The 18,392-nt window shown below is 40.0% G+C and overlaps 1 protein-coding gene across 1 annotated transcript; it reads left to right on the forward strand.

Moving 5' to 3' along the window:
• The first annotated feature begins 870 nt into the window (after positions 1 to 870).
• g6fl (g6f-like) lies at positions 871 to 18,380 on the forward strand. The gene is made up of 11 exons (XM_042489350.2): positions 871 to 1,054; positions 2,988 to 3,317; positions 5,106 to 5,372; positions 5,699 to 5,734; positions 6,079 to 6,414; positions 11,917 to 12,183; positions 15,987 to 16,112; positions 16,308 to 16,381; positions 16,635 to 16,661; positions 17,000 to 17,046; positions 17,357 to 18,380. The coding sequence occupies exons 1-11, from the start codon at positions 982 to 984 to the stop codon at positions 17,361 to 17,363; spliced, it is 1,590 nt and encodes a 529-aa protein (XP_042345284.2). The 5' UTR covers positions 871 to 981; the 3' UTR covers positions 17,364 to 18,380.
• The last annotated feature ends 12 nt before the right edge of the window (positions 18,381 to 18,392 follow it).

Consider the following 18,392-nt stretch of genomic DNA (forward strand, 5'->3'; position numbering starts at 1 on the left):
AGTGATAATGAAGCGCATAGTTAACAGATATTAGCTCATTGGCAGTGGATTCATTAGACAGAGCCAAGGCTTATGGTGATTATTTACCCATAGAGGAGGGGCCACAGGATCAGTACCATGCTCTGTGTCAGCAGCCACAGGCTTCTTTGAAGTCACTCTCTCTGTTCCCTTGCAACACTCTCACACTTCTACTCTCCCCGGGTTTTCTCATTCTGTCTGAGCACCTCTCCCTCTGCACTTCTCCCTCCTTGCTGCTGCTCTCCCATTTTTTCTCTCTTTCCCTGTCATTAGACACCCACAATACATATCTGCGTTCTCTCCCTCTCCCTCTCTTTCGCTATCTCTCCTCGCCGCCCCCATTCACCCAATGGTAATTATGGAAAAATCTGTAATAGTGCTCAGAGGAGCTGATAATACCTTTAGCTTAATTAAAGACATTTATGGGATGTAAAGACATGTAGCCTAGGGGTTGCTGTGCACCCACACTAACCCAAACTCTTTATTTCCTGCTTTTTCATCTCCCTCAATCCCTCGCTTTCTGCTAGTCTTATCGTTTTCTCCGTTTCACACACACATTGTGAAACACACCAGTACATGCTCATTCCTTTTGTCATATTAGATGTTAAGGTCAGAAGTTCTGTAACTAATTACCCATAAGTTGAGCTCCAAAGTGTTGTGAAACATTGTAGGCCTACATTATGGTGTGAGGCTTGTGTAGGGTTAGGGTACTGCTAGTTCATGTGCTTTATCTGCCTCAAACACACACTTGATGGAGATAGTGACAGCCCTTTCCTGTCAATTATCCCAGTGTTGGCCACTTCCTGTTAGGCTGAAAGATGAGCAGCAAACTTGTTAACATGTCATTCAAGGACACCAGGAAAGTGAACAATACTTGGTGTTCTGGAGCGTACTTAGAAAGGTCACAGTGTTGGAGAGACAGCTGGTGCAGCGAGGGCATTTTTCCTTTTCTTTCATTGTGTGATGGAGTCTGGTTTTCTCGCCGTTATTCTTGTCTCTTCTTTCGCAGTATATTCCTCTCACCCTGGCAATACAGGTATGAAATACTTTGTGTGATTTTAAAAAAAGAAATATATTCCTAAAATGATCTGACTGGGAAGAGAGTCTACATTTCCCAGCTTTGAGTGCAAACATGAATGAACCTGTTTCCTCCATATTTATTGGCTTTAATCTGACCTTTAGAGAATAGGCTCACATTTTTTCAAGTCTGTCCCATAATGACACTCACACGTCCATATATGTACTGAAAAGGTTATGGCTCGCTGTAATTCTCAGCTGGCAACAAATGTCAAAATGATTTCAGAGAAAAGTTGGACCCTTATGTTGGACAGATGCTAAATTTTGGTTGATTTGAAAATCTGGTTGATGATACTACAGCATTAAAATTGCATGTTGTGTGGAGGTTAACATTATCACATATTCCAGACACTGAGTTTTGGTCACCATTAATAACGACTAAATGTTATTCTATGTCAAGATAACGTTGGAACAAGACATTTGGAAGATGTTGGATTAAAATTACTTTAAATTATTACAACACGGCTTTAAACCGACAACATATCAACATAATCTTTCTCCCCTGTCCATTCTGGCTACAAAAGAAATCATTTTCCTTAGATGATTTAATAGTAGACACAAATCTACAGAACTTTTCTGTAAAAAATGCATTTTAAATGGATTTAAAGCTAATATGTTACTTTAGTGCTCTGCATTGCACACATTAAATTGTCATCTTCTAAAGTTACAGTTTTTTTCTTTTTTTTTTTTTACAAAGTTCTCTCATTTTCTAACTATCTATCTGCCACAACTCAGCAGAGAAACGCTGTCCAGGGAAACAGAAAGGTGAAATTTGGTGCGAAACAGACTGTAACTTTGGAATATACCCATTAGATTTGACTCGGACCGCTGAGGCCTCATATCATCTTCGGCAGAACTCTTAAAGGCCTTCTTTTTACACAGAAATCACTTATATTGAAATTGCTTTTGGATTTGGAGCTCTTTGTGAACAGAAGAAACACTTTTAGGGCACAATAACCTCTTCAGTGCACATGTGGGCATGTGAGTATTGTCTTAAAGGTCCAGTGTGTAGGATTTAGAGGGATATAGTGGCAGAAATATATTATAACACTATGTTTTCTTTAGTGTATAATCAGCTGAAAATAAGAATCATCCTGTTTTTGTTATCTTAGAATGAGCCATTGTATCCACACAGTGAGCGGGTCCTCGTCCATAGAGTCCACCGTGTTGCAATGTCATGTTTCCACAGAAGATCAGAGCGGACAAACCAAACACTGGCTCTAGACAGGGCCATTCATGTTTTATCTCAGCCACTGTAGTTAGTTACCACTCCACAGTGAGCCAAACAGTGTTGGAAAAATACAGATTTTTAATGTGCAACTGTGTTTCTACTATTTTAAATCACTGGACCTTTTTTTGTTTGTTTTTGTTTTGTGGCAAAAAGGAGACCTCTGCGGATAATTCAGCTCCCGGTAAAAAAAAAAACAAAAAAACTTCTGAATGTCTAGAGCAGAAAAAAGATGAGCCCACATTAACTTTTCAGAGAAAAAAAAGCTGAGTACACATAAGCAGGTGTTGGGATGACAGCCTCTCTGCGACAAGCCAAATGGTGTAGGAGAAACACTTATTTGTAACATGACACTGCTTTATTTAGTGTTTTTACCATTTTTGATTATCTGGTCCATTATTGGAGAGAAAGAGACCTCTGTGGATAATTCTAAGCGGGAGAAGTTGCAGTCGATGGCAGTCTGCAATCTTCACTGCTACATGCTTATATATTACCTTAAATCTTACACTGTTCCTTTAAGACACACTTGAGAGCACATGAACTTTTACTTTTAGGGCAAAAAACAGAATCAGCACTTTCTTAAAAGAATTTCAAGGCCTTCCTAAAGACTCGCCCGAATGATTCACCTGTTATAACGCTTGACTTTTTGTCCTGCCTCCTTCAGAGTGGGAAGATGTTGTGGTGGCGAGAGAAGGCATGCTTACCACCTTGCCCTGCACTGATACAGTCAGGGGTGCCGTGGCCATTAACTGGATGGTGAAGTCACTTGGTGCGGGTGATTGGAAACTGGTTCTCTCAGCCAGTGAAAGTAGAGAGTTCTCCGGTGGTGCCTCGAAGTCATCGATGCAATTGACTGACCCCAACTTTCAAGAGACGGGAGTTTTCTCTCTGTTCTTGATTCCCAGAATGGAGGACAGCGGGCTCTACTCGTGCTTGATAAAGCAAAAAGAGAGGAAAATTAAGGAGAAGATTATCCTCTTAGCCATCCTTACAGGTAAATCAACAGGTTGTAGGTAAGAATTGTACACCACCTGTACTCCATAAGACTATGTCAATCGCATACATCATTCGTTTGTGTAACACACATCTCCCAATATTTAATATTTAAATACTTAAAAACTCAAACTTAAATTTGAGTCATGTCTTTATATGTGTTTCCATTTTAACAGTCTTTTAAATCTCTCAATAAGGCCTCTTGATATACTCTTTCATGAAACGTTACATAACTGTCTAATTATTAGTTTGATTGCTAAATTAATGAGAACCTAGAACCAAGAAATAACCTTTGCTGCACTTCATTAATATATCCTGCAGTGCTGAGGGGTTACTAGGTGCATTTACTCAAGTGGCACACTAAGTACTATTTGAGGTTGTACTTGTGCTTTTCTTCAGTATTTTTGTTTTATGGTACTTCACACCTCAACTCCACCACATTTCAGAGGAAAATTGCAGACAGTTTTTACTCCACTACATTTTATTTGTGAGCTAAATATACCAATCATGCTGCAGATTAATGTTTAACGTCTAAAGCACATGATCCTTTTCCATAGGCAGATGCAACAAAACGCTCTTTACATGGTAAACAATCCAATTTAAACATAAATAAGTAAATCAATAAATAACACTAATGAAGAAATATTTCACAGCTGAAAATATAGTCTTCTCATAAAACAGTCTGTGCAGAAGAAAAACGCCAATACTTTTGAAATTGGTGCCACATGACCAGAGAAAATAGAGGTAAATGTCTGTGGCATTTGCTTTTGCTTAAGAAAATCTACAACTACCAGAATGCACTGCATCACACCGTACCAGTAAATACTCCCGCTGACATAATGCAAACTTGGATGTTTGTCTAAAGGAAGCAAAATGGCAGCCTGCTGGTAACAAATAATCTTGAATTAAAGTCAAACCTTAAGCTAAAATATGTTTTTGGGATCATTTTAAGTGAGAAATAGACAGTGCAGTTCTGCCTATTTTTATTATATGATGTCAATATATTCAGTCTCAGTTTTCACAATACAGGAAACAGTGCCCACTTCTTTTTGTTTTTGTTTTTAACAAATTCCCGTATTACAGCCAAACACTGCACTAAAAAAAGTTTCTGAATACATTTTAGGCTTTTGGCAGTGGTGTAGTGAAGGGTATAGGCAGGTATACGTCTCTTTTTATGGCCATTTACAGTATACCCACCTATCTGCCAAAAAGCCATTGGAATATATACAAGAGAGTATACCCACTTTCACCTAGGTAATCTGCCCATCTACATAGTAACACACCGACCTGATCAACTACCACTGCACCACTGGCAATTAGCACTGCCTAGTTTACAGTTTTGAGTGTGGTATACATTTGAGGAAAAGAGAGAGAGAGAGAGAGAGAGAGAGAGAGAGAGGCTTTACTTTTTGTGTCCGCGGCCGCAGGCATATACGGAGGCACAATCTGTAGTTCAACAGCCCTTGAGCCGGCAAAAATCCACTGGTAAACTGAAGGGGAAGTTCACCACAGTTCATTTACACATACTACCCACATCATTATGATACAAAGCTTGTTGAAAATTGACAAAGTATCCCTTCAAAGGGGCTATTCTGCATAATGTGTGCTACCTTTACTTGTTACAGGCCCACTTTAAGTGAATTTTGCTGGTGATACTTACCTGCTTTTACAAAAATTAAAAATAAAGTGCTGAACAATTACTTGGAATGCTTTCATTGTGATATTGCAACTTTTACTAAAGTAGACCTAACAAATTCTATTATCTCTTCAACCCTTCCCTCATCTCCAGTCACTGTTATCCCCGCTTCGCCCGTTCCTCAGCAAAGCACCCTGCGACTGATTGCCAAAGTTAATCCTGACTTCGCCATCACCAAGATCACCTGGGCGGCACCCGGCAGCATTTCCATGAAGAGCGAGAAAAAGCCAAACACAGGCACAGTGACCAAACTGCCTGTGGTCCAGAACAGTGACAACGGGGCCTATGTCTGTGTGGTTCACCCGTGGGGTAACAGCAGCACCGCTCTTTTCCCCTTCAATGTGGAAGTGACTGTCGATGGTGAGCCTGATTTAAGAGAGAAAGAAAAGCAAAAAAAAGGATTGAGGAACTGAATGCATTTATTGTTGCTTTTGTTGATGGTATGAGTGGGCATCTGTGCTCAAAACTCCAGCAGCAGCATTATTTATTTAAACATCCTGTAGCTACAGTTCTTCAAAGTATTTACTTTTATAGACCAGTTTTGAGCTTCAAAAATCTACTGTAGATCTGCACTAAAATTCAGCCAGTCCTCCTGTGAATATTATAGTTGCTATATTTATGTATTATTCATTATTTGCTTTTTGCCCCCACTCCCCCACCTCCCCCTGCTTCCTCTCTCTCCACAGCTGACAATGTGGCCTCATTCACCAGTATAACACATGGTGAGTGACTTTGTAACACAAGCAGTCTCAAAGTCCTGTGTCAGCAGCTTGCTAATCAGGCAGAGCAGAATGCAAGACCAACTGAGAAAGTAGCTCTCAGCATATAAGAACCTAATCCCTATTGTTGTAGGAATTTTCCCCCTATCTCCATTTCCCGACTCTCTTACTATTCTGTTTACTCTCTCTGTCTTCACCTCACTCTTCATGCGCTCTCTTTTTATTCTGAATTCCCTGTCTATATGTCTGCTTGCGCTGTTATGTCTTTATATCCATCTCCCTCGCTGTCTCATCTGTTTTATCATTCTGGATTCTCTTGTCTTTTCCTCCTCCCTCCTTGCCCGCAGAGAGAGAGGTTTCCACCGCTACTCAGGCTCAGAAACTCTTCGTTCTGACCTGTCCTGGTGTCATGGGGGACTACGTCAAGATGTACTGGCTACCTCCAGACAGCAAAAGGGGCACTGAGATGAGGATTGTGTACCAGTACGACCGCTGGAGGGATTCCACTTTTTCTACTGAGCAAGGCAAGAGACTCAAATTCGCCGGCCCACCCTACAATGCAGAGGCCGGGAGTTTCTCTTTTCTGCTCACCCCTGGCTTAAAGGATGGCGGCCTCTACGTTTGTGAAGTGTTCCAAAACGACAACGCCTTCAGCCACAGGACCACACTCAGCGTGCTGAAAGGTACAGAACAGGGTCAGGTGGAGGAGAAAGACAAGAGGGAGGTGGATTAGGTTAAAAAAAAACAGGGGGCGGGGATGGATTTATGAGAGTGGTGTCACTTTTACAATAACCTTATGTATTTGTGTAGTATGACACTATATTTTATGGACGTTCATATGCAAAGCAGTGGCGATGAAAGGGGTAAATAAACAGATGAATGACAAACTGATGGGAAAACCAACATAAAATGTCTTAGTAAGGTGCATCGGTAGCTTCCAGAGCAACTTTTAAAGTCTGGTAGAGAGATGGAACATCATTTTTCTAAAATATATGACCTAATTTTGTGTTTTGATCATGAAATGCCCCATGGGAATTCATTTGGATTGCGATCTAGTGACTGCAACGGCCTTAACTCACAACATCATCACACTCATCAAATCATTCAGTGACAAATCATGAGCTAGTTGGAAGCATCTGCATTTGATTTGTCTCTCAACCCTTACTCTGTTTTTCCTACAATTTCTTACTTGTCTGTAGTTTATCTAAAGGAATAGCTTGACATTTAGGAAAATGAGTGAATTTGCTTTCTTGCCAAGAGTTAGATGAGCAGACTGATACCACTCTCATGTCTGTGCTTTAAGTATGGAGCTGGGACCAGGAGGTAATTAGCTTACCTTTGCATAAGAGGCAGGTTCTGTCAGAACAAATAAGTTGATGAATCGAAATTGTTATTCAGAGCAGAAAACAAAGAGAACACCAGTATTAAATATGTGCAAATAAAAAAGACGTGTTTCAGCTAAAGAGGCATCATCAGAGTGACGGGACACTTCTCAGCAGTTGTTCAAAGCAGGCACAAAGTTGAGTTTCTAGCCAAATGTGTAGAGCAAATTTTAACCAAATTTTCAGAAGATTTACAAAAATAGCACATGTATGTCTTTTCCACCCATTACTGTTCTACAAAAATAAGAGCTGGTTCATGGAGATAGAAGGGACTAATTTTCCAGTTAAGTGCCACTAAAAAACAATGTGCAACAGGCTGAGATCATTAAAAGAGCGCGAGTCAAACCTCAAACGAAACGAACAGTGGCCCATGCAGTGACGTCATGACAGTAAGTCAGTTATTTGCTGAATCTGTTTCAACTGCACTTAGTTACACTTAGTCCTTTTATCAATACACCAGTTTTTTTTTGTCTTATTTTGAGATTTCTTTGAAAAAGATTTTAACTTTTTTGACTTTCCAACCAGTGTTGTTTTTTATGCATACATTAAACAATATGCACAAAAGAGGTGGTTGGAAACCCAGCTATATACAAGGTGAGAAGTGATATTGTTTAATTATGGGAATGGTACATTATCAGGCAGTCTCTTCTGGGAGGCACTCATAGTGTTGAACTCTGTTGTTCATGTGAAAAGTGACAGAAATAACTGCCAAAAGTGACAAAAAAAAAACTAGAGAGAGGTGTAAGCCCTAGCTCCTCTCTCACCTCCGCACAGCAGGCTAATCACAAAATTGTAGGTTTCTGAAAGTTGCAGAGATGGTGGGAAACTGCCTCTCTGTTGGTCGTCACACTGTGACGACAAGGAAAACATTGAAGACTCCTTAAACATAACACACAGCTCCCTTTTTTGCATTTTTGTTTGTGTATTGGTTCAACAACAAGATATAATTGACTAATGAGCTTTAGATATTTGTACATCGGACCGTGCCTGGCTAACTGCTTCCCACTGCTTCCCGTTTTTATGCTAAGCAAAGCTTTTCATCTTCTGGCTCCAGCACCATACTTTGTTCCTGTTAACATGAGAATGACTGTCAAACTAGTCCATTAAAATTATAGCAGTAACAGAACATGCATTTTACTGCAAAACAGGTTCATTTATTTTACCTGCAACATACTGACAATATTTTTCACTTTTGCTTAAGTAGGGTTTTGAATGCACATACTATTTAACCCTTTAAAACCAGGAGCAACTTCACTTTTCTCATGCTACTTTCAAAAGTTTTTACACTTTTGAATTAAAAAAACATGAAAAAAGGGCAATGAGCAACATGAAAAGAAATGTTCCACAAGTTGCAAATTGAAAAGCTAGGGGAAAAACTAGATTTATAATGATCATAGTTACATGTTTAAAGTTATGTTACAGAATTAATATCGTTTTTAAGGACTTTTCCAGAGGTCTTTTTTATTCTTTAGTCTCGTATTTCTTTCTTTATTTATTTATTACTAATTTTCAGGGAAATTTCTTGTAATTTCCTGCTTATTTTGGGTAATTTTTTCTCTTGTTGCTCATTGCCTTCTTCCCATGTTTTTGAAAGAAATCAAACCAATTTGTTCAGATTTAAAAACGGTTAATCTGAGCAGAGTGCAAAACAGTAATAAATAAGTGGCAAAAAGGGCGACACAGTGAATACAGAGATTTACCTGTAGCCAACGAGCACTTACTCTGCTTATGTGCACTTAACGCTCATCCTGCCAACACATTTAACTGACAAGGACTACTGCCTGGAGGGACTCCAAGAATAAACTACTGTAAGAAACAACTATCATAACAAAATAAAAGCCCTTTTCATTGAAGACTTTTTGACTTGTCTCAGAAGAAAAAGCACAGGTGTACATAATCAGATTAATTATGGCTGAATTTAGCTACTATGATTTCAGGTATTGTTGATGCTGGCTGTCTGCCACTCACACGGGAACTCTTGAAGAGAACAAATCCATCGTTAGTGTCATCAGTAACACCTGTGCTTCTCCTTCTGTGACAATTTAAAATGTGTGATGGGCAAAAGGTCTATAAACTCTTTCTTCTCAAAACATTATTAAGTTATGTAATAAATGTCATCTAACAAGAGAAAAGATTAATAATATGTTAGGAAAGTTACAGTAAATACACATATTTTGACATGCTACATTATGACGTTTTTGGCCTTTTTTTCAACATTGTATGCTATGAGGCATTTCTACAAGCTACAATATATCGTTTTCCGCCATTTTTCGAGGGATGTCAAAATTTGATGTTTTTCGCTATACTATACTATACTATACCATTTTTCGACAAGTCCTTGGTCTCAGTATGACACTTTGTCAAAATAAACGCTGAATAATGTAATTCAAATGTAGATCTTCCAATTAGTACATACTGTAACCCTGCAAAAAAAAAAAGGTTGAATAATGTAATTTAAATATAGATTTTCCAATTAGTACGTGATGTAAAATGAACTCCACACGCTACAAGCAGATTAAGCACACAATTTGGTTCACGCTGTGCTCAGGGTGCACTGGCATCTGAGTGGAGGAACAAACACTTTCAACCTTACTGCGTGTGCCTCGAGAACAAAGGCAACACCTTTATTAAGTAGATGTTTCATGTAAACATTTTCCTAGAATTGATCAATCGAATTTGATAGTAACAAAATATTATATTATGAAATAATGCAACGTATCCTTGAATATCATCTTACCTTAGAGAAAAGCAGTATTTAGGGTCCTAAACAGAGCACATGAGGAAATCTGTCTGCTGCATTTACATCTGTCTCCCTCAAAATCACTGACCTGAACTGACTGATGAGAGTCCTTAACCTCCTCCAATACTGTGTAGTACTTTAAATTAGGATCCATCACAAACATGAAGGTATTAAATACCACTATAAATAATCTATAAAGGCGAGACACCCATCCCAGGTGAAAAGATGTTTTTTTCACGCACTGGTCGATTTTGACATTTTGGGTTATTTTGCTTCCATAACGTGTCTTTTAGCAGAGCAGTGCAAGGAAAATATCCAAAATATGCATTGTTGTGTTTATGTCCCATTAGATTTCTGTTCTGGACATGTATGCAAATCATCACATACTTAGTTGGATAATGCCTCATTTGCATATTTAACCCTTTGAAACCTAAGCAAATTGGCTTGATTTCTTTAAAAAACATGGGAAGAATGCAATGAGCAGCTTAAGAAGAAATGACTTTAAAACAACAACAACAAAAAAACAAGCAAAAGACGAAATGACCTGAAAAAAGGCCTTGAAATGCAAAGTATTATGTGAAATATATTTTAATATATAATTATGCTAATTATAAATCTAGTTTTTGTGGACATTTTTCCCTGGCTTTTTTAAAAATAAATTTCCAAACCTACTTAGTTTGAAGGTTTAAATAGGTGTGAAGGCATCTAGATGCAGCACAAGAAAAGTGATGTCAATCCAGATTTCATAGGGTTAAACATAACATCTCATAAAACTAATTGCCTTAATGTAAGTAATAAACTTGGGAAGTTTCATAGTAATGTTTATGTGTTTCCTATTAAAACTGCATAAGTGGAATTGGGTGCTTTTGACTGTGGTCCCCCAAAACCAACACAATGATATTTTTCAAAAGTACTAATTAAAACAGAGACAGAAAACAATGATATGAAGTAATTTGGAGCAGATTTCTTGACAAAGTCGTGAAAAATAGTAATAATAAAATAAAGCACCTGTGAGATATGACAAAAAGTATACCTCTGGGGTCGGCAGAATGAGAGAAAAGCAAGACAGCTCCCAGTGCTTTATCCTCACAGATCATACACTGTGCAATAATTTTAAGCAAATTCCCCATAGCTATTAGTAAAATGTGACATTATTAAACGAATACATTTACAATAGTGCTCATGAAAATGAACATTTGCTCGATTCATAAATTTAAAGAGAAAAAAATTGAGCAGAACACCTGTTGATTTTTATGAGCGAGCCGCGGGGAGGTTTCACCCTTTTCAGAACGCATTTACACCCACACACGCAAAAACCCAACACACACACACACATATAATGCCCTGTCATGGCGGCCTTGGAAGACTTTACTAATCACAGTCTCACTGGCATCCATCACAGCCGCCCAGACATGACCAGCCGATCCGTCACTGTCACTGTCACCCGGCTTCACACATCTGCATCCCTCATACACACACTCAAACATGCACATCCACCCACACAGCAATCATGTGACGCATATATTTTTACCCCACCTCATTATGAGTATCATTATGTATGATTATACCTGCTGCCCTCCCACCAAGGCTGTATGTGGCCCACACTGATCACACTAATCAAGGCTGAAATGTGTGTGTTTTTATGTGTGTGTGTGAGAGAGGGGGGGGTCTGCGGAGCTTGATTACACCTAGATGGATCCTCATTTCAGTTTGATGAGACACTAAGCATCAGTCACAGTCAACCAATGCATTAGCAGCAAATCACTTTAATGAATATATATTATTTTGACCCCTCTCTGAATTGTTCTTTGTTTTTCATATCACTCTCCCTTCACCCAATTACTCTCTGTCTGTCCTTGGCCTTTTCTATATTCACACACTACCCTTTAACTCACTTTCTTGCCCTGCCTCGCTCCTCTCTCTCCCCTCCTGCCTGTCTTTTTCACTTACTCATCCTTCCTTCGATTTCTTTTCATTTGTTTCATCCGTCTGTAACATTTTCTCTCCCTTATCCTCCTGCACTCCCCTCCCCTCCCTCCCGCCGCTCTGAATCACATCCACAGTCAAAACCAGATATTCATCCTCAATGCTGGAATTGAAGTGCCTGTACTCAGAGCGGTCTCAGGTCCAAAGTGCGTCTTGGAAACACCAGAATGAGAGTCGCCGGCTGCAGTTGTCAAGCAATGGCCCTGGCAGCATTATCACCACTCTGGCCTTACCCATCACCTCTGACACAGCCGGGAACTACACGTGCACCCTACGGCTGACAAACGGGCAGACCGTCTTTGAAACACAAACTGTCACACTGCCCTGTGAAGATGGGAGAGATGGTATGGTATAACAAAGACTGGTCTGTTTTCTGATTTTCTCTATCAACACTATGCTATTTTACTTGCACAGGAGTCCTGGCAGACTTCCTGTCAACTCAGTGGAGATAATGAACCATGAATGTGGAAGATTCTCGGGTATGTGCTCCGTGAAGCGTTCTACGGCAAATCCAAGCCAACCTCAGGTCAATTCATCTGCCAGAAAGTGCACGGTTTACGAAAGGAAAAAAGCCCCTGACAGATACCATATGTTATGCTTCCTTAATGCAGTTAAAAAGGTCACAGGTCAAGACTTCTGTGAGGTTGTGATTTGCAGATAATATCCAGCGGGAATAAATCAGCCCATTTACGTGCCCATTTTTCAGAAAGAAATCAACCACAGCTGTTAAACTTCTATAAAACATAAAACTTAAAGGCTGTCGTTTTTCTCATCACACTCACCCAGCTGATGTGCGAATATAAGAAGACGGGACCTTAGGACATTTCTCCCTGCAAAAACTAAATTATTCAGGCTTATTGTATTGGTGGCTGTGGGGGACCACAGGAGGATGTGACAGTTGAATGGATCCCTCAGCAGAGATGAGTTCACTCCCCGTACCCCAATACATCACTTGGGTTGAGGGGCCCAGAGCTCATCACGATGCATGCTGATGGTACGGCTATAAGAGTGATGGAAATGGGGGGAAAGAGAGAGAAGGTGATAAAGATAGGGAGAGGGAAAGAGGCAGCGCCAAGATTTTGCCTGATTGGAGAGGCTGAATCAGAAAAAAAACATATATATTTAGTGGGTGGTGAAATTGTCCAGTGGAACATGAAGAATTTTATACTGAGCAGAAAGAGAAGTTGAAATAATGTGAGTGTTGAATGACCTACATTTACACAGCTTTAAAGTGACAGGTTGCACAAACCCTGCAATAATGCAAGATAGCTCAAAATTCTTGGTTAATAATGAATAGTATGACAATAAGCAGTGACAGTTTAATGCATATAAACAGTTCTAGTAAGGAGGCACTCAGAAATAGTGGGATTTTGTCTAAGAATGAGCTGGAAAAACTTTTTAGTTCACTGCAAACAGCCAAATAACCAATACAACAACTTATATTCTTATATATAATTTGTAGATATATTATGTGCTGAAAGCCAAATCTCAAAATATAGTGCCAGCTATAGGAAAAAAAAATCCTGAATAATAGAAATCCTTTCAGCACAGTTCAGAGAATGCAAAATGGAAGCAATCATTGTGCTCTGCAGCACATAAAATACTTCAAATGTCAGGGATGTTCTGCAATCATTTGCTATCCCGAGTTGGCCCATCATTTGCAAAGCATTCAGGCAGTGCTTTGGTCTGCCTTCTATCAGCCACACTCCTTTACAGTCGCAGCGATATTATTCACCCCTTACGTCGTTTTGGATTAAACAAATGAAGTGGGGGGGAAGTGCCACATTAGAGGAAAGGAAAAGGTGAGATGAAGAAAGATGAGAGACAAATGGAGAGAGTGACAAAAACAGAGAGAAAGAAGGGGTGTCAGAAACTGGAAGCATTTATGCATCACTTCGCTGCACTCAATTACCATAATTCATGCGTTAGAGCTGGCACGGAGAGCAGTGCAGGTCAGTCTTGGGGTCAGCACTCACCACAGTATTCCATTAGCAACCTCGACACATATTCACCAATCAATTACACCTCACACAGCGCGTCATGATTGATCATTTTGAAGCCAGCTTAAAGCGGTGACACCAGAGCTGTAAGGTGAAGCCTTTAACAAACAAAATCTGATGAGGTGTGTAAGTGGACTTGCCAGGTTTCTGTCCATCAGTTAACCTCATACTGAACACTGTGAAGACACTGTTTGAATTATTCACAACTAGTTTGTTTTGGTAGCTCTGGAGCACATTTTTTTATTTCTGCGCCACTGATAGCCAAGCATGATATTGGGTTTTCCCTATGACCATCCCATTCATGTGAACAAAATATCTCATGAATGCCTTGAGGATTTTTTTTCAAATTTGGCACAAACGTGCACTTATACTCAGTGATAAACTGATTGGATTTTGGTGGTCATAGGTCAAAGCTCAAGGTCACTGTGGCCTCATCTGTCGCATTCTTGTGAACGCAACATTTTAAGAATACCTTAAGATAATTGTTTCAAATTTGGCACAAACATTCACTTGGAAGTCAACATTGAACTGAATAGATTTTGGTGGTCACGGTCAAGGTGAGGGCAAGGATTAGCAAGGTGATATCTCAAGAACACCTGGAAGGAATTTCTTCAAAAGTGGCGCTAACATTCACTTGGTCCCAACAATGAACCAATGAGTTTTTGGTGGTCAAAAGTCACTGTGACACTGTCCTTTATATTTTCATTAACGCAATATCTCAAGAACACTTTTAGGGTATTGTCTCAACTTTGGTGCAAATTTGGGCTCAAGAATAAACTGATTTAATCTGGTGGATAAAGGTCAAAGGTCAAGGACTTCACAAAACATATTTTTGGCCCTAACTCAAGAATTCATATGGTAATTACAACAAACACTGTTGCTGGACATGATTCAGCAACATAACTCAGAGGCAGAAGGGGAGACATTTGGTCAGATAATGAACTGGTGACACTAATTTTGGGTGAACACCTTGAGCTGATTGTATAGACTTTCTGTGCTGCTGAGGGGGAAAGATGTGTGTGAAGCTGCTTCACACACAAACATGGATGCTGCCAGACATGGATGTAAACAATGCAACTTGACTGGTCCGCAGAGGCATACAACCACAAGGCAGTAATTCTAGTTTATTTATTAGCCTTCTCTATGTAATCAAAAGACGTCTGACAGATGTGATGGCTTTGTGCTCCGTGAGCAGTGAGCAGGCAGCGACACGACACTTGTTCAGGTACACTAAATTACAGCAGTCTCTCTGAAAATGAGTACCTCCCTCCTGCTCCTTGTGTCGCCCCGTGGCTCTGTTTTTGCAAGGCTGATGTCATCCTAATTATGCAAGCAAACCCGACAAGTTTGATAGTGCACGTGAGCTCTTCCAACAGAGTTTGACTACAGTGAGCAAATGGTTTGCTTATGCAATGTTTGTGATAATCATGCCTACGCTTTCTATCCACCTGTTTACTGCATTGAGAGGGTTTAGCTGAAAGACTGATATTTATTGTCAGTTCGCCTGGAGGCAGTTTGTTGCCGGGATCAGATGTCAAGAGCGTGTGCATGCATGGAAAAGCCTCTCCTCACATTCCTTACACTGTATACAGAACATATATTAAGATATGAAATAGGGAATTGATTGGATTTACAAAAAGTCTGGAGTTTCATACAGACTACTCTGTATGAAAGAGCCATTTGCTGAGCTTTTTTGTAGCGTCATGATCCAACAGCATCTGGTCCCTTTGATACTGGTGCTTTTTCTCATCTACGTTTCAAATTGACAGCATTTACTGTCCAGACTGAGGGTCTGTCAGATCGATGTCTACTCAGCTGTCGTACAGACTATTCACTCTGTATGACAGAGCCTGGCTTTCTTCACCCTCTTCCTCTGCACCCATTGTCTGTGATTGACAGCAGCGTGATGCAAATGCACGCAACATGTTTTAGAAAATCTCAACGTGTCTTTGAATCCATAGCTGTGAGTATAAAGAAAAGGTTGCCCCCTCTTGACTTGAACCAAAAAGCAAAGCAGAGAACAAACAGCAATAACTTCCCTTTGTGTCATTCAGCCAGACATAGCTCTGCAAGTTATATATTATCACTGTTCTTGGAAACACTCATGCTATTTCTCTCTCTCTCTCACACTTTTTTTCTTCCTTTAGTCGAGATCGACAGTGTGACCACCCCCTCCCTGCTCCCTTCTCTCTCTGCTTTATTACTCCTGGTGCCCCTGGTTGCTGCGGCTGTCTGTGTGTTGCTATGGAGACAGAAACACATTTCTGATCGCGGTGAGTCTTCCGGCGTTTTTTTTTTGTTTTTTTTGACAGCTTTCCGTGTTCTGTCCATCTTTGGCCCCTGCTGGCTGTCACTGAGTGATGTGGGCCGTGACATCCTCTGGGGTTGTTGTAATGAATCTGCCCCCCCCCCCTCCCTGTGCATTTGTGTGTGTGAGACTGTGTTGGTAACTATCGCTCTGTACTCAGGTATTGAGCAGTCTCTGTCTGTCCACTCGGGTGAAGCGGAGAACATCTACGAGAATCCTGAGGATATCAGACAGGTGATGAATTTAGACTTTTTTCAATAACTGAAACATCCTCTGATGAATTTCCAACCTCTCCCCCCCCCCTCCTCTCTGGTGTTTGACTATTTTTGTTTCTCTCACCCTCCCCTGTTCTATCTTGTCCCTATTGTACACTTTTCCTTTTTTCTTCACTCTCCTCTAATTCTGTTTTCTCCCTGATTTCCACTCTCCGTCCCTCTCTGTCACTTGTTGTTCATTAAACCTGTTTTCTCTGCTCTCTTCCCAACAGGCACCCCCCCAGGGCTCAGTCTACATGGTGAGTTATTGTGTCGTCCCCCTGCGCGCACACACAGGCGTGGTGCATATGTGTGTTTGTGAGGAGTTGTGACATCCACCAATGCATGTTCACTCTCTCTATTGCGTCCTCCTGAAGCTGTCAGCAGATATGTCTTCCCTCACACTCGCAGTCCTCTCCCCCAATCTGTCAGCCTTCCCTCAGATAAACCCATTGCGTATCAACTGTCACCCTTACATTAGTGGTATTAACAAATCAATCTCATTACACAGGGTACAGAGGGACATAAATCTGGCCTCAGTAGCATGAGTTTATCCGTCTCTTCACTCCTCCCTTCCCCCTTTTCTTCTTTATGCCAGGATTTGAAGCCAAGAGGAGAGGATGATGTCTATAAGGAACTGGAGCGGTAAGCAAAAACCCCTTGCATCACCTGTGTGTGCTTTTCTATGTTTAACTGGTCTGTGTGTGTGTGTATGTGTGTTTGCACTGTCACTCATCTGCCCCTCACACTCCTCTCACACTCACCAATCACGCTGGCCTGAACATCACTCTGACACTGTGGCATAATATCACGCTATGCGCTGACAGGCAGCGCTCCTTCGCCCGTGTGTTGTTGTTGTTGCGTGGGCTGTCTTGTGTTTGTGTTTAAGGAAGAATAAAAGAGACTGGGGGACGAGAGATTTTTGTGCGAGTTTGTCTTTGTGTTCTGTTTTCAGATACTAACAGTGTCAGAGCTGATCACCTACCCACATCTCATCCTCATCCAGCTGTCACATCTGCTCAGTTCCCAGCTGCAGCAGAGGGCCTTTATAAACAAAAGTAACAACTGAATGTCAGAGTTGGGATTTGAAGAAAAACTTCAATGCTTCAGGGAGATGCAACTCAATTGTTTGAATGTTTTTTGTATTGCATGCTCTTGCTCTTTATAGGTACTTTATTACTGATTTGCTTTGATGTCTGCACAAAGAGGCGGAGAGGGAATATTTTTTTCATAAGGTTTGAAAATTTGTCTCAAATGTGTGTAAATAAATAGGAAATATTTTCTTGCATTTGCTACTGTGCTGTGCTAAGTTGTATTTTACGTCTATAGATGTATGTCTGTAGTTTAGCTGATGTACACAAAAACCATACTTGATTTAAAGAACAGATATCTTACCAGGAAGTGACATTTGTACAGTCTGAGGTCACTTATTAGAATAATACTTAACCAAAAGTGTTGAAGTGTCTGATATTTACTGTACTTAACCATGACAGAATTACTTTTATGATATTAAATGTAGTATTGAAAGTAAAAAATACAAGTAAATGCTGTTTTTAAAAAGCAAGTGCTGAGAATTTGGGGAATTGTGAAATTCCTTTGTACCATACACCACCTCAAAAATGGAGCACACATTACACTTTAAAAAACAAGGTCTTTTTTTTTTTTTACAACTCAAGGATTTATAGAACATTTTTTTCCTTTTCTCTCATTCTTTCATTTGTTTATATTCTCCGCATCCTTTCCTCCCTTCTTTCCTTCCTTCCCTATTGTATTAAGTAACTACAATGCTTTAGGGTAAATGCAGTGGAGTTAAAGTACAAATTTTTATAAATGAAATATAGTGGACAGATATATAAAACCTCAAGTACAGATAATACAAAAAATACTTTAGTACTGTAACAAAGTATTATTGCTTCGTTACATTACAGCACTGTTTGTGTGTAAATGTAATGTTTCTAAATAAACATATTTGTAATGTTGCTTGTCTCAAA

Source organism: Plectropomus leopardus, chromosome 11, assembly GCF_026936395.1.
Source record: "Plectropomus leopardus strain MGB_pleo_1.0 chromosome 11, ASM2693639v1, whole genome shotgun sequence".
Lineage (NCBI taxonomy): Eukaryota > Metazoa > Chordata > Actinopteri > Perciformes > Serranidae > Plectropomus > Plectropomus leopardus.